The sequence below is a fragment of the Diachasma alloeum genome, unplaced genomic scaffold, assembly GCF_001412515.2.
Source record: "Diachasma alloeum isolate Michigan unplaced genomic scaffold, Dall2.0 Dall_scaffold_00369, whole genome shotgun sequence".
NCBI lineage: Eukaryota > Metazoa > Arthropoda > Insecta > Hymenoptera > Braconidae > Diachasma > Diachasma alloeum.
The window spans coordinates 26,334-50,039 of record NW_021680508.1 but is presented as its reverse complement, the minus strand read 5'-3'; the positions used below and the strand labels follow the sequence as shown (position 1 = coordinate 50,039).

The 23,706-nt window shown below is 38.4% G+C and overlaps 1 protein-coding gene across 1 annotated transcript in view; it reads left to right on the top strand.

Annotated features, from left to right (window-relative positions):
* LOC107041608 overlaps positions 1–23,706 on the top strand; it is a 37,029-nt gene that overhangs the window by 7,481 nt on the left and 5,842 nt on the right. The window contains exons 2-6 of the mRNA XM_015262228.1: positions 4,869–5,140; positions 8,244–8,534; positions 10,533–10,745; positions 16,998–17,222; positions 17,355–17,390. Of these exons, the coding sequence (XP_015117714.1) occupies positions 4,869–5,140; positions 8,244–8,534; positions 10,533–10,745; positions 16,998–17,222; positions 17,355–17,390 (1,037 nt within the window). The remainder of the gene's footprint in view (positions 1–4,868; positions 5,141–8,243; positions 8,535–10,532; positions 10,746–16,997; positions 17,223–17,354; positions 17,391–23,706) is intronic.

Below are 23,706 nucleotides of genomic sequence, written 5' to 3'. Positions count from 1 at the left end.
GGGGAATTTAATTCTCCATTCAACAGTCTTTGTTTCATCCCTTAATATTAATTAGTCGGCGAATAAATCAACTGAAAAACATAAAGTAAACATTGAGCACAAGGCGGACAAAAGTACCCTTCCGAACCTGTCCCTGTCACAGCGGGAGAGCGGGACTGCTACTGCCGAGTTACTCACTCACCCGACTCACATTTACCGACAATTCGACCGGGACGCTGCCTTTCCCGTGGGGTACCAACTAACATTTTTGGAGTCAGTCAAACCCCCCGATCCGGGCCTCTACTCAGGTCTATCCTCTTTGTGGGAAACCACAGAAAACCCATGTCGGTACAGTCGGTTACTCTATTAGCAACCTCCCGCTCGCCCAAAGCCTAGGCCCAGGTAGGCCCAGGTAGGCCCTTAAACCCTTCGCAGAAGTTAACGGCCCTTCCCTGCCGAGATCTGAACCCCAGCCACTCAGTGGAATCCCCAACCCCTGTGATCAGAAGTTAAAAATTCCACCCCGACTGGGATTCGCACCCACGACCGTCTAATCGTCAAGCCAAACTAACGATTTAACGACCGCGACCACTGGACCTCGATCGATTTTAAATTAAGGTGAGTTTTGCATTAGTTAAGTGGTAAATGTTATCCAACAATTTTTCAATTATCAAATTAATCATCAATTAAATATTCAAATTCCGAAAGATTGACGATTATTTGGCTAATCGAATAAATTCTTTTATAAAATTTAGAATTATTTACTCAATAGTCAATTGACAATTCCATAATTCATAGTCAATTGACTCTTTAAATTATCAATTATTTTATTATTGTTCGAATTTCAATGAAGATAAGTAAATCTTAATTATTGTAAGGTGCCACTTCTAATAATATTACAAAGATATTATAAAAATAATGATTGATGCCGATAGGGGATCGCGAGAAAAAATTTTTACTAATAAACATTTCAATATATATATGGAAAATATTAATGCACTGGAGGTGGTATTGTTCGCCGTCGACAATTCAGCTCCAGAGATTAAATATTAAAAGTAAAAGATGATCTTTACAAGATGAAAAGGTATTGGGACCTTCAAATTTAACTTCAAGTTGGATAAAAAATGGTACATTCAATTCTGAATATGGTATACGACAGGAATTAAATGTATTTAATGCATAATCGATGACAGTTCCAGATATATTGAATATTGAAATTGAAAAATACTCATCACCAATTAAAAAAATCATTAAGACCCCCCAGTAAAACTATCAATTGGATAACCTTTTAATTCTCAGAAATAGTCATTGCAGCACCAAAACAGATGAAGACGTATTCTATTATTTGAATGAGACCAACGAAATTTATTCTGCCCGAAAGGGACTGCCTGAGTCATTAGACAACGAGAACAACTATCCCCAGAAATAAAATGTTGTTACCTACTTATCAGCCTGCATAATAAAAAATTGATGAGACTACCCAAGTTGCCCATTCCCATCTATTGAAATAATTCAAATGAAATCAAGTGTCACTTTCTGACCGGAAGTAACCCAGAGAATGTCTATTCACAGAATACACAATGTTAATGCCTTACATGGTTTTCCGGGTACAATCGACGTCTCAGTATTAAAAATATTGAATATTGCGATTGAAAAATATTGATCTACAAATTGAAAAATTATTGAGACCCCACAAGTTCAACTGCATGTGGACAAAAAAATGTTTCACCTAATTCCAAATATGGAATACAGCGTGGATTAAATGTATTCAATATTTCCTTTATCATCAATGGAAAACCTTGGATTCTCGAGCAAAAATTGACTAGAATACATGAATTCCATATTTTTCTCCGTTAAATGAATTCGAATGCATCAATGATATATTCAGTAATCCCCGGTAAAACCAAATATTCATAACATCAAACGACTGCAAAGCATCCGCTCCTCCCCATTAATTGAAAGTCAACATGAATGGAAGAGACATTGGTGAAGTGTTTTCTCGCACCAACACAAACACATTGTCCTTTGAAATTTCATTAGTTTGCCGAGGAGCAATTGAACGTTGAATGTCCATTGTGGCCCTACCTTAAACGCAACTACTTTAAACGCTCTCTCTACGCCCGGAAGCTTTGAACTTTCCCACGTTAACACACGTAATTGCGCTTTTGTGATGGCCAAGTCGTGGGGTAAAGCTTTGAAACCTATTGCAAACCCCGGAGCTTAAGCCATTCCATTTTAGGTAGTGTTATTGATCGTTCACAGCGTTTATCAATTTCGCGGGGTGTCACGTTGATGTTTAGGGGATCTTGGGACCTCGGGGGTAGAGTATAAACCTGAGAACAATTCCGTGTAATAACTTCAGGTGTTCCAAGTCTCAGTAAGGTAAATGTGCTTATGCTTGGCCCTGTCCCTATAGCCGATTAAATGTCGTTAACTACAGTGATTAATCCCTAACATTTCAGTCGGAGAAGTTGACTTCCCCCACCATCGAGAATGTAAAGGCGTTTGGGTAAATCTGTGTGTCCCTCTGCGCGACAGGAATGCGCAGTAAAATCACACGCAGGTTCTTTCGCTCTCTTCATCTCTTTCCTAGCTCTGCCTCCAATGGAAGGGTAAGGGCTTCCCGAACATTTAATTCCTTGAATTCTGGCCGCAGAGGCTGAAATTTTAGGGAGTAACCACTGTATCAAGTTTACGGAGAGAAAAATCTCTCGAAAATTAATGTACTTTCTTTACCAACACATGGGACGTACCGAAGGAGGCCCAAAAATAGAGAATACTCTGTACAAATTGGATTCTGACAATCATAATTCGGACCACCTTTCTCCAAAGTTTCGTGTGCTGCACCCGACTTTTTCCGCTCATTAGAAACTAGTGTAGGAAATCATATTTTTTGGAACCAGAGACGGAAAACTGACGGGGTCCTCTACAAATTTTCGTGTGCCACTCACTGCATTTTCGTCTGCACTCCTTTACTAAGTGGTGTCCTGTTTGATTAAAAAAATGAATTGGCCTCGCAATGCACGTGGAGTATCGGATAGAGTGCAAATTTTTGTGGGTGGCACACGAATTTTTGGATGAGCGCGCGACTTCGTGGAGCGCCACCTAGTATTTTCTAACTTGCTCCTGTTGTATGAGGATTTCGGGTTTAGGTATTTTTTTAGAAAGGTGGCGGGTAAGTTGCCCGTGGAGCGCTAAAGCACTCTGCTCGCTGGAAGCGGGAAGGTTCAAAATAACGTTGTCGACACTCGGTTTATTTCACTTTTAAAACTTTGTACTTTTAATCAAAATTATTCGGAGACTTCAAGAATTCAATTACAATTAGAGGAAGTGTTTCCTCTTCGAACGGTGAGACAGGAGTGTTCTTACTTCTAGCTTCTGGTTCTTACGCTACTTTACAGAAATTTCTTAAGTCTAAGTTGCAACCCCTAAGACGTGGTAGGGAGCCAATCACAGCGCTACTTATTCCGAAGGGCTGGCCTCTTCACCCCCACAACGCTTGACCTCTAGGGCCCACCCACTCTCTAGTGGCGTCGCTTGTGACGTAGGGCCCAACGTGGCAAAAAGGGGGGAAGGAAAACATCTGGCATCGAGAAGAGGAGAAGTTTTGGGGGCGAAAAGAAGGGGAGGACGTTTTCTCCCGCCTTAGGATTTGAGGGAGTCTCTAGACTCATTAAGGAAAGTTGTCAATGGTTTTATGATAGGGTTCTACTCGGAAAGGTCTCTTTGTGACGATTGCGGCGTACGAAGAGCAATGAAAAACTTTACGAGGTTGACAATAAATAGGGAACCAGAGACAAATTTAATGGAAATTGGAAGGTCATACAGACCATTTAGAAAAGGCTTTTACGATGGGATTAAGAAATTCGAGAGAAAATAATTTCGAAGAGGAAATTTTAGTTTCGCGAAGGGCGTCATTAAACAATAACCATTTGTCACCTTTTCGTTCGGGCTGTCACAGTGTCTAGACATCTGGGAATATTCCATTTATGTCTTCAAGTTCCTATCCTTTTCTAAATTCAATTTATTCCCATGGGTATTTGTTAAACTGAATAAATTTATTTTCTATTATTTACATATATTTTGATCAATCAAATACGCGACATTTTGACGTTGAGTTCGAATAATTCCCGCGGAGCACGAGCTCCACTAGGGAATATTTGGGGAAATTATATTACTAATACGACTTTATACAACACTCCCCAGAATTATAGGAATGTTACATTTCTATTATTAGCGTACCCTCCAATGCGTCTCTGCGTTGGTGGGTAGCACACTAATTTTTGGAGGGACCTTCCACGAGATTGTCGTGTATTTTGCTCTCCGTGTTTAATCATTTTGAGAGTTGCACACCGAGAGAAAAACGAACAGGTTCCTTAGCAAGTCTTGTTTACGTCTAGTTAGTACTTGGATGGGTGACTGCTTAGCTCTACCTACTCGAGTGGAACTGCTGCCGCCAGGTGCGCGTGTGGAGAACTACACTTGCAGTGTGACGCGGAGTTTTTCAACTCACTGTCTAGTATCAATTTAATTCTCCATCTTCTGATCCGCGCCGAGGACGTTGGTCCTCCGTCTGCTAATTTTTTTAATTCCTAAAAAATTGAAAAAAAATCCTTATTCGATTTGAAACTATGTTTCTCACAGAAATCTGATTGTGTACTGTTTGTTTATTCGACATTGCTGGCTTTCTTTTTCATTTTTTTGTATTTTTCAAAAATTTCTACTTTCCAGTAAGAACCAAACAAAAACTTTTTCTTGGCGTATTTTTTACAAAAATATGTTTTGGTTTTTAGGGGCAAATTTCACACTTTCTTCTCTACATATGACAAAAAACTTACACGAATGTTTGTTATTTTTTTCTTCAATGAGTCCTGTATATTTCTTTTTAGGGTAAATTGACACTGTTTGTGTTTCTACTGCTGTTGAATAATGCACTGGGTGATGAGCCAAGCCCAACACCGTCGGCGGCAACAACTCTCGGTAACTTGTACCGTCAGGCTCGCTCTGAGATGTATTACGGAAGCAGATACGCCACTGAGGGCTCATCCGTGACTTCTGGTGCAATTGGTGTACGCGGTGAGCCAGAGCACCGCGACGCTGCCTACTACGAGTCACGTTGCATCACCTGTGACCCAAACAAGTCCGCAGGCTCCGACAGAGGGTGAGTTATTGCCGGTTGGAGATATGTGCGGAGATGAAGCTGCCAGAATTTCCACGGGGGCATTCAAATATTACGCCACACGATTCGGGGTGGGGAGGGGGATAATTGTGACGCTTTGCGATGAAGGGAAGGGGGAGGGGATTGCTTATGTAGTGATGTCACACGGTTTTTTTTTCAACTGAGGACATCGCAATACAATTTTGTTTCACCAGTCCCTGAAACTATCCTAAAGATTCACAATGAGGAATTCCGGAATTCAATGACAATGATTTTTTTTGATAATTTAATGTCAATAATTTAGTTTCAATTATAAAATTCAATTTCCAAGTAATTTGAATTTTTTTACTGTATTTCGATTATTGTTTGGACGCACAATTCAGAAAAAAAAATCTGAATGGAGTATATTTTATACCAGGATTAAGTACATGCATGAACCTGAATAAAGGATTAAATATATTTGATTCAAAGATAGTTTATACTCGAATGGGGGATATCAATTCACTCCATTTATGAAATAACTGTTGAAATTTTTTTCATCATGTAATACATTTCCGTTTACACACAAACCTGGCATGCAGACAGCTAGTGTCTTTTACCCCAAACGTTATTGCTAAAGTTTGTGACTGAAGAAAGTGATTCCAGGGGAGAAAAATTTCCCAGACATGTCGTGGCATCCCAGCAGGCACTCGGCGGTTTGAAAGCGCTTGAGGAGGATAAACACGGAGGATATTGTCACTTTATTCTTCTTATCAACAACAATTGTTCATTATAGTGCCTCGTATACTACACCCAAAGGCATAATTTATTTGGGATGTCATGAAACTCTTCGTTTAAAATATTTATCTTGATTTTAACATTTTTTTTTGTTGGAAACGAATAAACTCATCTACTTATTTCAACGAAAATGTTACAATTATATGTAATTAACAATTCATTAACGATTTGTTGATGTAAATAACAGATTATTATTACATTACGCATGTAAAAATTTCATAGAAAAACCTAGAAAATTTCCTGATAAATTCTACTCGATTTCTATTGAATCCTGTTGGTATCATTCGCAGCCTTTTTGCACGATTTCCTAACAGAAATGGTTCAATGGAAACTATTTTATAGAAAAAATCATTAGAATTTCATCATTCGATACAACTTTTTATATTGACACATTTTCTACAGAAACTTGTCGACTTTTTTTCACTCAATTTTTTTCTCCTCTTAGTAAAAATATTATAACGATATTATAAATATTATAATGATAAAACTCAAGGAATTTCAGCCAAGCAAGTTCCATAGAACAAATCTCAATAGAATAAGGAGTCTAGAAAAATCAAATTCTATTGATCTCTTATATTGAGGATTTCGTTTGAAGAAAAACGCGTAGAAAGCTGCAACATTTTTCAATGGAATTACAATAGAAATCCAATAGAATTCTCGGTAAAGAGATACAATACCTCTCTTTTTTAGACCTAAAATATGAATTATTTTTTTCCATGTTAAGCGACACCGCCGGATACTCAGTTAAGGATGTTTAGCCAAAACCCACATTATTCATCATAATTTTAACATTGTCTCATATGCCAGGTTCATACTTGAGCCACACGTTAGTAATAATCTTTTTCGTGAGAAGACCCGGTAAACCGCGATTCTAACCTCGCTTCGCTCGGTTTGATCGCGGTTTACGGGCCTTCTGACGAAAAATTGAATTCATCACACGGTCCAAAAGTATTTTCTGACGAATGTGGCTTTGTAGGCCGAGCCGAAGGCNTCGTCAGAAAATACTTTGTGGACCTTGTGATGAAAATAACTATTTCACACCCCTGCACTGAAAGTTTATACTTTTCTCCCGCTCATCAAAGAGTTTCTTTGCAGACGTGTTAAAAAAACGCATGTGCACGTCGGGCGGAAAGTCTTGATTGGACTATTTTTAAGTCCAATGTCCTTGATGTACTTGATTGTTATATATGTTAATAAAGACCTTTAAAATGTTAAAAAAATATTAACCGCCATTACGAGTCGAACAACGCGGCGACACCACACAACAGCTGATCGAGGTCGATAAAGTCGGCGATGATAATTCAGTGCTGGAAGCATATGGACACGTATAACACATTCATCTCACTGTTACAACCGCACTACTAGCTGAAGTGTGCGATGTTACTCGATCAAAATTCGACTGTTACCACTGCAGTCACAAGTCCTCCATTATCTATGAACGTTTTCTTTAATTATTGTTTTTGAGACCGGAAAAGTACGCCATAACACTTCTAATTTGATGAGAAAAATAATTCATAACATGAATGATTTATTTCGTTAATTTTCTTTTTCTTTTCAACTAAGTTGTCCACTTGTTTAAACACTTGGTTAAACATCCTTAACCCTTCAGAACTCGCGCTCAGACACCGACCTTCGTTACTCGCGTGGTGAGCGCTGCGCCGCCCGTGCTTTCAGTAACGCAGCGTTGTCACGTTCATAGGTACGCGCCGAGCGTGCGGCGAGCGGGAAACAACAACAGCGGAATTGAAAATTTTACATCCTTCGTTACTCGCACTGGGCGGCACGGCGCCGTTTTTGCGTATGAGCCTCAACAATTTATTATTTTTCGTAGCCTTGATGCATTTTCAGCGGATAAGAACCTTGCTAATCCATTCTAAATGATTCAAGCTAGGCATTCTAATTTTTTCAATTTTTTGAAAGCTCAATTTTGCAAGAGGCAAGCGAAAATTTGAAAAACGCGGCGCGGCGCTTATAGCGCGAGTTCTGAAGGGTTAACGCACCCGGGCAGTGTTAGATTGAATTCGGCAACGCTGAATCCTAAATAACACCGCAGCGAATGCCTGCGGAAGTGACCAACCCGCAGTGGCGTATGGCGACCAGATTGGGGTTAAAGAACTTATTCAATGTAAATGAAAGCTTCATCAAGAGCTTTTCCATGAACCCATTCATTAGATTTGAATAAAGTTAATTGAATTCAAATGAACCATTTGTCTGGTTGTGCCTCTTTGCGATCCGAATTCCCGAGAGATGATATGAAATAGTGAATTCGGAGCAAAATGGCCTCGTTTGGAGTTTCTAGGGTTTAATTTAATTGATGGGTGTTTACCAGGTGGAGGCAGAGAAATCGATACGACTATTACGACGACGATTATTTAGCGGATAAGAGAGACCGGGATCGTTATGACAATTCCCTTCCCGACATGACGAGGGTCGCTTACGATTACGACAGGATGAGAGGACCTGCTTATGATTACGATAGGATGCGGGGAGCGTATGATTATGAGAGGCAGAGAGGAGCGGCTTACGACTATGATCGTGTCAAACCACTACCGCAGGAATATGATCGCTATGATCCGTATGTGAGGCATGATGTGGGACGGCCGATGAGCTATCCAGATCGGTAATTATCCTGTTATTTTTTATTGCTAAGCAACTGTCTCAAAATGATGTGTAAACATTAGGGTGTCCTGAGAGAAGACAAATTTTATTGGTGACCCCTTCGGTAGAGATGTGCGGGTAGTAACTAGTCGTTAGTTTTAAGGAACTTCTGCAGTAAGTATATGGCAGTAGAACGACATGGACTGCAGAGCTGAAATTTTGCGAATATATTCATTGAGTGATCATAAATATCCTCCCGAAGTCCCAAAACGTTGAACCACGTAGATTGTTGAGAAGAAAATATGAAGAATGTGTCATTAACATACAGTCTTATGGCACCACTTTTTCAAAAATTACAAAAAAATAATCGACAATGGAATAAAAATCGAAACGCTTCACGAATAAAACCGTATATATTTCAGGAACATATCCCCACAATTTCATTAGCCGTCACCACAGGGATTATTTGTAATTATTGAAAATGTATGGCATAGTTTGGGATTTTAGTTACGTTAGACTAAACTGATGGCTGAACATGGCAACGTTGAGGGAGGTTAGAGTGCGTGCGACGGAGGCCATCGTGTGAACTCAGTCAAAGCATATACTATAGATTCTACAGCTCAGTATAGGATTTTATCGGGAGACAACAATACCAACTGCGTCGAACAAAAATGCGTGGTTTTCCAATCTCTCATGAAAATTTTTATTTGTTAAAAAATTCGGATAAACAATATTTCGAAATAAAAATAATTTGGAATTGATTAATCATGAATAATAAGTATAAAGAAACATAAACGACGAAATTTCAGTCCACCCATGAACTTTTCGTCATTTCATTATTTTTTTTTCAAAGGATGCAGTGGAGTATCGGAACCTTTGATATTTTTCCCCACTCTATAGCCCCAAAATTTACTGCAAAGGTTCCTTAATCCGTTATTTCTCAAACCCGAAAGTAACGAGTATCGAGATGGCAAAGTATTCGGTATTTTTTGTAAATTTCTATCTTAGCCGCCTGAAAGTAAAGAATGTTCGAATGATGATGTTCCTCAATGCAAACTCCCAGTACATCCTCTAAAAGCTCCAAAGGATATGACAGAAGATTCTTCAACTGATATAAAATATTGTTTTGAAAATATTTTATTAAATAAAATGTTAAATTATGATTTCATTATTCCCATTTAACCCCGCCTCTTCATCTCGTTTGATTCTTCTCGTTCTTTAACTCTTGTTTTTTATTTCAAGCATTGATAAAAAAAATTTAAGAGTAATGAGTCTGGAGGAACGAATACTTTCTCGTATTGTAACGACTGCTTTCGGGACATAAAAGTAACGAGATTGTACATCTCTGCCCTTCAGATTGTAGTATTATGGATCAAAAATATCAGGAATGAAGACACGGGGCATGTCGACCTATTCTAAGGGGTCCCGCAGTCATTAAGTTCATTTTCCATAAGGAATACATAGGGAAATAAAAAACTGAGTGCCTGAACGTGATTAACAATTCGAATATTCGGGTTATCGTGTTGAAAATGATACAGTTTATGAGTGTTAGAGTTAATTGAAGTGAGAGATGTTTTTTCTTTTTTGAATTCAATTATAATTATTTAATAACAAATCAAATTTCCAATTCACTGATTTTGCACGATTGAGTCACCGTAAAAATCGGGAATTTTTTTTTTCTAAAAATGATAGTCACAAATAACTTGTAAGTAAATTGATGTCAAACTATCTATATAGATGCATGACGACCGTCATATTAAAAACTCCCATGATTTCAATTTAAAAATGCGCAGTCGACCAATACAATATGAATTCGAATAAAAAATGATGAAGAAAAAAAGAAGCTGCATCTATACAGATGAAAAATTACTGTCATTTTTTCTTGGCACATTGTGACGGTCACAAAAAGAGGGAGGAGAGTTATAACAGCCGTCATAGGCATCTGCTCATGTGACCGTCATTTACTGGCGATCATTAATCAATGATGATGAAGACTTAATTTTAATTGTGGTAATTGCAGATACGACATCCAAGCCGGTAGGGATCGTTACTACGACAAGTACGACTATAACACCGATCGCTATCCTGAGCGAGGAAACGGCTATGACAACGTAGATCAGAGGCATCTCTACGTGAATCGATATGATCCTTACCCGATCACTGCCCGCAGACGACCCATCGATGATCCCTACGTGAACAGATACGACCGGTACAATCGGAATTATCCCGTGAGGTAGTGATTCATCAATTCTATGTCTTAATATACATAAAAAAATATAAAATACTACATGAGATTATTTCCATAACGAGTGGTTTTATCAGGAAACCTCATCCTTTTTTTTGTAGTTAAGAGAATTCTCCATGAAAGTGTTACATGACATCTTTTTATAAAACAATTCCTCATGGAGATAAGCCAATTTATAATATTCATAATGTGTAAGTGAGACCGGAGCCGAATGGGACACCAGTCGAAAAGACTACTGAACACAATTCAGAAACATTTTTGTTTTCATTTATATTTGAGGGTTAACTCATTGAACGATCATTATGCGTCCCCACTATAGGGATGGGCGATGTTTTTAAAAACATCGATTATCGAAGACTCGGTATTTTTAAAAAACATCGATGTTGAGAACCGATTTTTCTGGAAAAAAAATCGATTATTGAAAAAATCTATGTTCTTTTTTCTTATTCATATTTCTTTCCTACTACCACTACGGTTTTATAGGCTTCCCATTCGTCTGCCTTGCCTCTCCCACTTCTCTCTCCTGATTTTTATCTGCGTTACCATGGGCCGTATCGCGGTGGCTCGGCGCAGTGAGTTCGTTGCCTCACATGCGAAAGGTTCCGAGTTCAAATCCCGACCGAGTAGAATGGTGCGATATAACCATTTAAAGTCTTCATCATCGCAGTATACCCTAACCGAGTCGAAGCGATGCAAAATAACGATTAAAAAAACCATGGGCCGTCTTACTCTTATCTGTACCCCATTCGGAGAGAAAAGTCAGAGAATTTTTGTGGGGAAATTCCGAGAAAAATTCTAGTGCTGCACTAGAATTGAGGCGCAATGTCCCAGCACATGAAAATGTCCCCTTCGGCACTAAAAAATTTGACGTTTCATCACGAAATCTTCTTTATCGGCAAACGAAAAATTACTCGTCAGACGAAAAAATTTTCCCCGGACCACAATTTTTTTTCCCTCAATTATTCATTAATAACATCAACATTATTCAAATTAATTAACTAGAGTATCAACAAAAATGAGCCAACGATTATTTTGATAGATTTTTTTATTGCATTTGTTCCACGATTAAAGGGAATTACATTATCTTAAAACGTCATCACTGAATAATGTCAGTAATTTTCAACATTTTCTACGACCGGTTGTTTGACACTTTTTTTCTCACAAATTTGATATGGTTAATCACACTTTCAGAGAAAAATAAGCCCAATAATCCCTGATTGTCACATAATTCTACAGAACACGCGCTAACGTTACCCGACGTTGAAGACGCCATTTATAAGTCTCCACTCGGGACTCCCGAGTGCAGCTGCTTGACTCACTTCGGCGAGCCGAACGTTGCAGATGTCGCGCGGACACGTACGAGGATAGGAAGAATGGCAAAAATTCCAGTGCTAGCACTAGAAAAATTCTCCAACTGCACAATAAAATTTCTAATGTTACCAAGAATTAATCAAGTTTTTCCCACAATTTTCTACGGAATTCCCCACAAAATTGACACACCGAGAAATTTTCTAGTGCCAGCTCTAGAATTTTTCTCCTGCTTCTTTGCAAAAATTGATCAACTTACAGCAAAATTTCCGTGCTGATCTAGAATTTTTATTCTTATTTCGATTGAAATATGGGAGTTCGGCAGTTTCCGCCTCGTTTCTGGTGCCGAGCACTAGAATTTTTCCCCGACTATGGAAAAACATGGAGAACCCCAGTCGTACAGTCGGCCGCTTGTGCAGATCCCTAATGTGCCCTTCTGTCACACTGACTAGAGGCCACACTAAGCCACTGCATCGTGCCTACCTTCCGAAATTTTTGGGCGAAAGTGTTCCTAAGCGGTCACCCATCCCAGTACTAACCGCGCTAAACGCAGTTGCACTCGGATGTCCGCTGGAGCAACACCTAACTCACCCAACCATTACAGTCGGCCAAAAAAATCGATGTTTTTTCTCATTACATGGAGAGAAATTTTCCAGAAAAATTCTAGTACGAGTACTGGAAAAATTTACAATCCACCGGCTGTGAACAATTCTAGTGCCGTTAAGGTAAAATTTCTTGGTATTTCTGGTAAAATTGCTGGGGATTTCTGTGAAATTTTCACAGAAATACAGGAAAAATTCACGTTTTCCCCAATAAAAGTTCTAGTGCCGGCACTGGAATTTTTTCCTGGCCGTCACTTGGCTGCTCTTTGTTTTTCCGTGCTAGCACTAGAATTTTTCTAATAAATTTCTCTCCGTGTACTCACAGAAAAAAAAACAATTTTTTAAATATCGTGTTTATTGAAGATATTCTCTATTAAAAAATTGGTGTCATTATTATGTACGCTTGGCCACTACCGCACACAACCATGTGATGCGTGCTCATTGGTTGCACCGTTGCCACACCGATACGTTTCGTGAGCTTGATCGTTCAATGGGTTAACTGGTGTTGAAGCCGTTGAGGGTCAAACGATCCTTTATGAAGTTCGAGGATAAGGGCCAAACGATAGCTTGAGGGCACTTGGATTTGAGGGTCTAAAAAATGCCCCTTTCTGATCACTCCGCACTGACCCGTTCGACCTTTAACCCCTCAAGAACGCCATCCATATCACGCAGTGTGTCCTCATCGGCCGGCGGCCTCCCGTCAACTGGAATGCGCTGTTCAATACGCGACAACTTCTACACTGATGATCAAAAGAATCCCGGAACAAAAGGCCACGGAAAAAATAGACCCAGGAAATTCTTCAAATTGGATGGGTTTTCACACGTCTTTCGTCGTCAGCGAAATCTCATTTAATTTTCTACTTTTAATTTGAAATGATAGCAGGGAATATTTACATATTTTGAAACAAACATAATTTCTGTTAAAAGGAAAAAGGGTGAGAGGGATGGAGAATGGAGGGTACGTCATTTTATTATTAAAATGATTTTAGTTCCCGTAGAAGATCTATAAACGTCACTTTTCCAGTCACAAATAATTTTGTATGTCGTTAGGCGCGAAAAAACCGCGATTCTAACTTCGCTTCGCTCGGTTAGATCGCGGTTTTCGGGCCCAACGAGATAAAATATCGTATGCCATACGGCGATAAAAGCATTATCTGGCGAATGTGGCATTATAATCCGAGCCGAAGGCGAGGATTATAATCACATTCGCCAGATAATACTTTTATCGCCTGGTGACATAATATACTATTATATGATACGTGCGTGTAACCGCATGGGTTTCAGTTGATTATAGTCAACTGGAAAGTAGCGCCGAAAATAACGCATGACGCGCATGCGCATCACCTATTAAAAGAGCATAACAAGGAAGGAAATCTAACCTCCGAATAGTGAATGCATGGAATGACTAAAAAATGAAAAGGTGATTTTCGAACCAGATAAAATGAGCCAAAATCGTATAATTATTGATAGTGATGAAGAGTTAGGCAGTGAGGAGGATTTATTTACTGATGAGGAGTTGATTGGCGATGTGTATCATATTTTTTTATAATTTTAACTTTCTTTTTTTTTGTGAATTTTTAACGATTTTTAAAAATTGCATTTTGTAATTATTATAATTAATTTTTTTCAATTAAAAAAATACTTTACAAGTTTTTTGAATTACATATTTAATGAATATAATTAATTTTTTCTTCAGAAGTTCCGCATAATTTGTCAATCACACTTTTTTATAATTACTTTTTTAAATAAATGTGATCTTTTTTCTTCAGTGGAAGGGGGCGAAGCCCCCCGCCACTGACCCCCCGGGGGCTTCGCCCCCTGGACACCCCTTTTCTCGCGGGGGGCTGCGCTGCCCTCGTGAGTAACCGCCTGCTTTCCGCCCTAGTTGCGTAATGTACTATTCACATTTTTAAAAGGTCCCTCCTCAATCTTCCAACCCTCTCTGCCAAAGGAACGGAAAAATGTATCAGGTCATCCCTCTTCTGGTGTCACCTTTTTCTTTCCAACTGGCATGGTATTGCGCCATCTGACGAAAAAAATAGTAACATGATAGTACTGCTCATTCAGTATAGCAGTGAGGAATTGAAAAAATCTGTGAGTGTAGTGGAGCAACGAATATTCCTCAAATTTTGTTCCCTATTAGATTACTCTGGAGGAGTCGCGCACGGGTTATTAGTGAAATGTGTTGGCCGCAATGCATTAAATAAACGAACAATACAACACTGGCTCAGTACTTATAAACGAGGTCCAACCTCCGCTGAAGATGAGGTGCGGGTCCCTCGACCAATGTCATCAAATAGATTAGAAGGGAGAGAGAGAATCGCAGAAGCTCTCCGTCAGTCACCTAGAGTCAGTGTCAACGATCTTTCACCCAACTTGGTACTCCTCATTCGACTGTGCATAGAGCACTAACCGAAGATTTAGGTCTGGTCAATAAATTGGCAATATGGATACCTCACAGTTTAACTGACCGTCAAAAAGAATTTCGATATGAAGCTGCACGTAGCAAGTTGGCGTGGTATCGTCGTAATAAAAATATACTTTCTACGCTCCTGTGTGTTGATGAGAGTTGGGTCGAATTTTATACCCCTCTTCAAAAACATCAATCACGATCTTGGGTGGAACCAGGTACGTCAGCGCCAAGATTACAACGTGCAGAACTTAACGAACGGAAGATGCTGCTGATACTTGCAATGGATATAAGAGGGATCGCTTTTTGGACGACTTATGCAGAAAATACAACTATGACATCTGAACGTTATAAGGCATTTTTGGAGGGCAATATTCCCAAATGGGTACAAGAACATCACATCAAAAATCCCCTTATTTTATACGATAATGCCAGACCACATACAGCACGCATGGTTCGGCAGTTAATTGACAATGAAGGTTGGGTAGAACTTTTCCACCCACCATATTCTCCCGATATGAATCCGTGTGATTTCAATAGTTTTGGTCACGTGAAGAGGGAATTGTTAGGCACTCGTTACAACAGCAACGAGCAGTTAGATATTGAGTTGTATAGGATTATTTCAGCTTGAATGAAAATGTGACTCCACATGGTGTTCGAGAATTGCCAGCAGTCTGGGAGCGCGTCGTCAGTAATGGAGGAGATTACTGAATAATGTTATGAAGGTATCATTATATGTCGGTTATCGCTTGTTAAGATATAGAAAATGAAAAGTGTGTCACCACAAGTTGGATGACCTAATATTCAGTATTAGACGAATGGTGATGAAGTTTAAATCAGTCTTCAACACTCCAACTGATATTTTTATCTCTCGCTTGTGTTCACAACCTCATGTACAAAATAAACCAACAACAGTATCCAAAGTGTAGTGTGTTAGTGCGCAAGTTGAATTCATCCTCCACCAAATAACAAAAAAAAGACAATCATTTACATTTTAGTGAAGTTTCTAAGGACAATTTAATTAATATAGTTCCATTCGTTCAGTTTTTCATTTTTGACTTGTTGAAAATAATTAAATTTTCATTAATTTTAATACCTCGAGTATTATTAAGTTGTTAGCTTGAGCGTATCGACCACAGCATGTTTTGGGGGTGTGGGCTATTTTTTCCCGGTCTATTTTTTTTGCCTACCCCTTTATACAGATCTTTCTGGAATTTTCAAGACTAATCTCGGTTTGATAGTACAAACGGTTGCCCAGATTGGCGATTGTCGGAAATTTGTTAATAACAAATCACTAAGTTATTGAATCAAAATTTCGGTTGCACCATTCGACAAAGGAATGTATAAAGTATAGTCGATAAAAATCTCCGAATTTTTGATAAAAATTATCTCGATAAACGAGAGGTTTGAATACACATCCGATATGGAATTCATTTCCGTAATGTTTATGTATTGACGAAAAATATTAAAAATACTGTGAAAAAGAAAATCGAATCGCAGTGTGTTGATAATTTTATCTATTTCGTGGGGAAATTTTTAGAATTTCGATATTTCTAATAGTACGAAAGATAATGAATTTGTTTAAGACCTGTGCTTGGTATGGAATCATGGAGATCATAAAACAATTGGCAAGACGTGAAAATTCAAATATTAAATCACCATCACAAATTATCTTTCCGAAGAATGGAATTATCTCAATACTGAGTGATTTTACGGGGAAATATTATGGAATCTGTTTTGCGGAGTTTGAAGTTTCCCAATGGAAAACATTTTCCGATATTTTCCCCTGAAATCAATCTATAACGAGACGATCAAACATTTGCATTCACAGTTACGTTTTACCTCTCCCCAAATAAATTCCAAGAGAAGAGAAATCCCTTCCATGCCCATTCGACACTGAAAATAAATTATTGGAAATAGGTATGACCCCTACGAGCGTTATGATCCGTACTGGGAACGAAGTTACAACCGTCGCCCCTACGATGATCGATACGAGCGTTATCCAACTCGAGATAGACCTGATTCGCGCGGATATTTCTCCGCTGGGGTATGGGGACCGGGTTATGAAAGAGGTTACGCCAGTAGTTGGAACTACCTTGGACCCAGAGACAACTGGAGGGAGCCTGGCAGAGACAGAGAGCCTGGGTGAGTATCACATCCTCAGTAGCTTTGTCTTCCTTACTGTAGACATGAGAAATATTCTCAATACTTTATTTTCGATTTTTGTATTTCATCTTCCACGTTTTCCTCTCATTCTTATACGCTTGGGGCTCGAAGGGACAATTGGAGGGACTTAAACAGGAATCGTGATGGGTGAGTGTCAATAACAAAGTGATTGTTGGTATGACATTGAAAGTCCAAATAAACAGTTGTAATTGAGAAAAAGGAGATGAAAACATGATTTTTTTCATTTCCTTTTTTTTTTCTTGTGAATATTTACAAAATTAATTAGTTTCAAAGGAAACATGAAATACGTTTTTCCTAGGAAATTCAATTCTCTCGATATTTTTCTGGACAAAATTTAGTTCAGGAGTTAATTTGAAAATAAAACAAGCAGTTAACGGCTCCTATATTGCAGAAGACATCTGACTGTTACTTTATGTTTTATTCGTATTTCAATTTTTCATTTCTACCAATTCCATTGGTAGTAAGTTTCCGAATGGTTCCATAGCAATTCCCTTTTTCAATTTATCTCCAAAACCTTGTCTAAAAGAGTACATATATTTTGATTGACCTAAATAGAAGAAATCGAGACGAGTATTCTGAAAAAAAAATGAAATCGATCAAGTAGTTTTTGAGATATTGACCAATTTAGTGTTATACAAAAAGTTGAATATCTCAGGAACTACTGGACCGATCAGGCTGAAATTGTGCATCAAACTTGAGCTTAATAGTACCTAATATGGGTCAAAATTTTACGTTCATACCAATGGATTTTCCCGTATTGGAAACAGGAAATATCGTTGAGGGCCCTGTTTTTTGCCAATATGGCCGTCAAAGAGGTATACACACACGCGCTCACACAAGCCCCCATTTGTTTGCGTATCGTAGATGTGCACCCTTAACGCAGACATTCATAGAGGGCGTCTTGTTATTAAGCGTCCCCAATTAATGTTATATTTTCTAAAAAGTGGTAACCCAAAAACCGAACGATCAGACCCGGATATGCAGACATTTTCTAGAAACATCATTTCTTCATGTTTCATACCATTTACATCATATCCAGGTAAAATTAGAGAATGTCAAAATCCGACGAATACCATGCTTTCATTCGAAAGCAAATACAGCGAGAAAATAAAAAAACGTACGACCGTTTCACTCTCAGCCCCGAACGTCATTAAGAGGGCCCCAGGTGAAATTTAAAAGGTTCGGTTGATGAAAATAACTATCGAGCAACTTTTGATATATCATGGGGTACTGTTATGTCCAAATCGAAATCTATTGAATTTTTCCTATCAAATATCTACAACAAATAGACTTTTAACGAGAATTCCCTAGAATTTTAATAGAATCCCTATAGAATTTCTAGACCCTGGCGATTCAGTGGCCACATAATTACCACGCTATTGCGTGGTAGCTGCGTGGAAGTTTTTTTAGCCCTAAAAAGCATGAAAATTAATTAAATAAACTTTGCAAAATTAATTAAAAATTAAATGATGATGAATTAGTTGAAATTTGTGACCTCCAGTCTATTGTTTTGCCATTTAAAAACTTTAAAAATAATGAATTTTATCCTCGCGGCGATTTTACTCCCTCACGGCTTGCGGCCAACTCGGAAGCTTCATATCACAATTTGCCCTGTCGGTAACAGCAAAATGGAAAATTATGATGAAGAAGCAGAGCCGTATAGGGATCCCAAATTTAGGGTGCCTAATGAGGTCCTCCCCCGATAAAAGTAAATTTTGAATGAAATTTCAAGGAGGGGGGTATCCATTTGAAAAATACGAAACAAATCCATTTTGCCCCATTTGTTTTTTTTTTCAATGAATGAAGGGGGGCGAGGGAGTGAAAATTTGGAAAATGAGTAACAAACCCGTTTTGCCCCATTTGTTTTTTTTTTGTAAATGAATAAAAGTGGACCGGTGGGCGGGGAGGGGGGTGAATTCGGTGCATTAGTAATCCACCCGTTTTACCCCATTTGTTTTTTTTTCGGAAATGAATAAAGGTGGAGTGAGAGGGGGGGGGGGTAAATTTGGTAAATAAGTAAACCACCCATTTTACCCCATTGGTGTTTTTTGTCAACGACTAAAGGGGTGGTGGGGGGAGTGACAATTTGTCAAATTCGTAAGAAACCCATTTTGGGCCATTTGTTTATTTTTCTCAATGACTGAATGTGAGCGGTGGGAGGGGGGGGGGGGTCAACTTGGAAAATAAGTTAAACCCATTTTGACCCAGTTCTTTTCGAGCTGGCCCACCCGGGTTTGGTGGATGAGCTCGAACCGATGGCATAAAGGTTCGCATGTTAAGGGTGAAACCACAGGGGTAACAGGGCGCATTTTAAGGGTGAAATCGTATGGTTGAAACAATATAGGTTATCTCAGAATCAATTCATTGTTAGAGGATTTATAATGACGGCCACTGTCATTAACAACCAAACACGTATGAAAAATTTCTATAGGATTTCCTATAGGATTCCTATAGGATTTCCTATGGGATTTCCTATAGTATTTGTTTTTTTAATAGAAAATCGGAAATTTATAGAATTTTCTATAGGATTTCGGTTTTAATAGAATATCGGAGGTTTATAGGATTTCCTATAGCATTTCCTATAGGATTTTTTTAAAAATAGAACATTGGTGGTTTATAGGATTTCCTACAGCATTTCTTTTTTAATAGAACATCGGAGGTTTATAACTGTCAAGGGTAAATTATCAAGAGTCAATTGTCAAGGGTAAATTATCAATAGTCAATTGTCAAGGGTGAATTATCAAGGGTGATTTGTCAAGTACCAATTGTCATGGGTGAATTGTCAAGGGTCAATTATCAGGCGTCAATTATCAAGAGTGAAATATCAAGAGTCAATTACAATTCTTGACAATTCAGTTGTTGACTGTTAATAATTCACCCGTTGAAATGACGTACAGGCTATCATACCCTAGGTGGTATGATAGTCGAATTAAAAATCGCGAAGAATCGATTTAAAACAAACACAAAAAAAAGGATTAAATAATTTAAATGCAGAATTGGATGGGAAAAAGCCGTTACGGCATAAAAAACCCAGATTTATTGATTATAATGTAATAGATCGATTACAACTGCGAATGACACTTGTTTTCCATACACATACACATATGCTACTACACTGCAATGTCTGTCCTAAGAACACAACGATGTGAACTGTCGGACGCAGCTATAGATAGGTAGACACACACACACGCACGCGTGCCGATGATGCAAAGGATGGGTTATGGAATCACACGTTTTGTGATTCCGAGACGATATTTTTCGTAATTAAATTACGACGATATGAGGTGGCCGTTGCACCACCTCCGATATGGTTTTAGATGAAGTGGCCGTTCGCCACTTCAAAAAAGGGGTGTAGAGGAAGCGGCACGTTGCACCACTTCCAATACGATTGGCGTTGCACTACACTTTTAATCCGCTTGATTCATACAAATTTCGCGAGGGATCAATGTAAGATTGAGGAGACTTATTTTTTAGATGTTTTGGATTGACAAATCCACACTTTTATTACTAGTGACACTGATTTCACATAAAAGATCGATTAGAACTTGAGTGCTCGAGTAGCGTCGGTCTGACTGTTACACGTGGTGCAGCAGACTAGGTTGGGTTAGCGTCGGTTGAGCGCTTCCCCGCGAGAAACCAGCGAGTCGAGAGGGGGGAAAACTCGCAGCGGTGGCGCGGTGAACTAGATAGAAACTAGCATTCAGCCCGCGCGAAGATTTGAACGAGTTACGATGTAACACCCGTGACAATTGACTCTTGATAATTGACTCTTGACAATTGACTCTTGTTAATTCACCCTAGACAATTCACCCTTGACAATTCACCCTTGACAATTCACTCTTGACAATTCACCCTTGATAATTCACCCTTGACAATTGACTCTTGATAATTCACCCTTGATAATTCACCCTTGATAATTGACTCTTGATAATTCACCCTTGACAATTCACCCTTGATGATTCACCTTTGACAATTGACTCTGGACAATTCACCCTTGATAATTCACCCTTGACAATTGGCTCTTGACAATTCACCCTTGATAATTCACCCTTGACAATTGACTCTTGATAATTCACCCTTGATAATTCACCCTTGATAATTGACTCTTGATAATTCACCCTTGACAATTCACCCTTGATGATTCACCTTTGACAATTGACTCTGGACAATTCACCCTTGATAATTCACCCTTGACAATTGGCTCTTGACAATTCACCCTTGATAATTCACCCTTGACAATTGACTCTTGATAATTCACCCTTGATAATTCACCCTTGATAATTGACTCTTGATAATTCACCCTTGACAATTCACCCTTGATGATTCACCTTTGACAATTGACTCTGGACAATTCACCCTTGATAATTCACCCTTGACAATTGGCTCTTGACAATTCACCCTTGATAATTCACCCTTGACAATTGACTCTTGATAATTCACCCTTGATAATTCACCCTTGATTGAACTCTCGGATTAACTACCATTACAACCACGAGACGACCGCGTAATCCTTAAAATTGTTATTCTGAATCGTTGATTATAAGTTGCATGCCGTTAGAGATCGATCCGACGTTTTATTAATTGATTGACCCGACTAATTCATGATTATCATTAAATCTGCTATGAAGATTGAAATAAATATGAGGTGTGTTTTTTGCCCTTATTATTCTTATTATTGTCATTATCAATATTGCTATTATTGTTAATCACAATGAAGATTAAGACAAATTATCGAATAATGAATTATCAAAATACGAGAGGCTATTCCCATTCAAATGGGGTGATACCATGATTACAAAATGTAATCGATTGCACGTGATTACGGTGATTACCACTGCCCAAAACGGTGATTACATGAATACGAATGATTACATTGATTACAGTGAGTGATTACCGAATATTCGTAATCACTGTTACCACAGGAAGTTCTTTTCCAAATTAATGAATTCATCAATTCATCAAAATCAATTATTTATTCGTTAATTTATTAAGGGGATACCCCGGTGAAATAAAAAAGTTTTTTCTCACGTGAGATGGGCATTGGAAAACTTTTGGTATGTGTAGCAGTACCCTGAAAAGTGAGAAAAATGGCCGAACTCGGGGCGAAACTGATCGGACAGCGGTAAAAATTACTATTTTTCGTTTTTTTTTCATTCAAAAATGTCCCTGGACCACAATTTTTATTGGTTTTGGGTGAATTAGGTCTCAAAATGTTCGGAATACTCCAAGATATAAAGCTAGGGATCCGTTTTAGATTTCGATCAATAAACCCTAAGAACCATTTTTTTTTTCAATCTAATTGATTATTTGTGGGCTTTTCACCATGATTCATCCATAGATTTCAAGTTTTGTTTGTAATTGGTCTATAAAAATTCAGTATTCATCATTAAGGATATTGTTTCATTAATCTAAAATTTTTCGAATTAAAAATGAAAAATGAACAGGAAAGTGTTTTCTTAGGATCTTGGATTGATCGAAACTAGAGATGCGAGGGTGTCATGTGACCTGTCATATGACGGTCACGTGCCGTCATTGACGATCATGTGCCAGACCCCAATGACCGCCAGCTTCGTCAAAAATATTTGTCTCGTGACGATCACAATTAATCGAAAGAATATGACGGTCATTTTCTATATATATAAATGAAATTTTTTTTCATTCATTTTAATTTTAATTTATTTGTCTCTGACTCTTGTGTTATTTTGCTATGTGGATCTCAAGTTATCGACGATTTTTCAACATCCTTCGTGTCTCATTTCGCCCCGCTCTTCCGAACAAGCTGATTGCTCGTATGAATAAAATGACCGTCACAAATTGAAAAATAATTATGACTGTCATTATCCATTTACATAGATGGTTTACACGCGGACATGAATATTTTACTTTTTTGACCGTCACCAAAAATTTGTGACCGTTATTTGTCTATAGAACATCTGTGCCGTCACATGACCGTCATTTTTTGGTCATATGCCGCAATCTAAAAAATGACGGTCATTTTGCATCTCTAATCGAAACAGGAAAAATATATTTTTTCGTCTCAATAAGAAAAACTTCAAATTTTCGTGAAATTAGACCGAATGTTGTGACAGATAGTTTTTAATTCCCCCCCCCCCCCACTCCACCTTTATTCATTTAGAAAAGGAAAAACCAACGGGGCAAAATAAGTGGGTTACTCATTTTCCAAATTCCCCCCCCCCCCACCCGCCGCCCTTTATTCATTGAAAAAAGGGGCAAAATGGGTTGATTACTAATTTACCAAATTTGTCTCCCCCTCCCGCCGCTCCCTCTCCACTCATTTTAGTTAAGAAAAAACCAACGGGTAAAATGGGTGTTTTACTCGTTTTCCAAATTCACCCTCCCCCCACCCCAACTCCACCTTTATTCATTTCGAAAATAAAAAACCGACGGCGCAAAATGGCTGGGTTACAAATTTATTAAATTC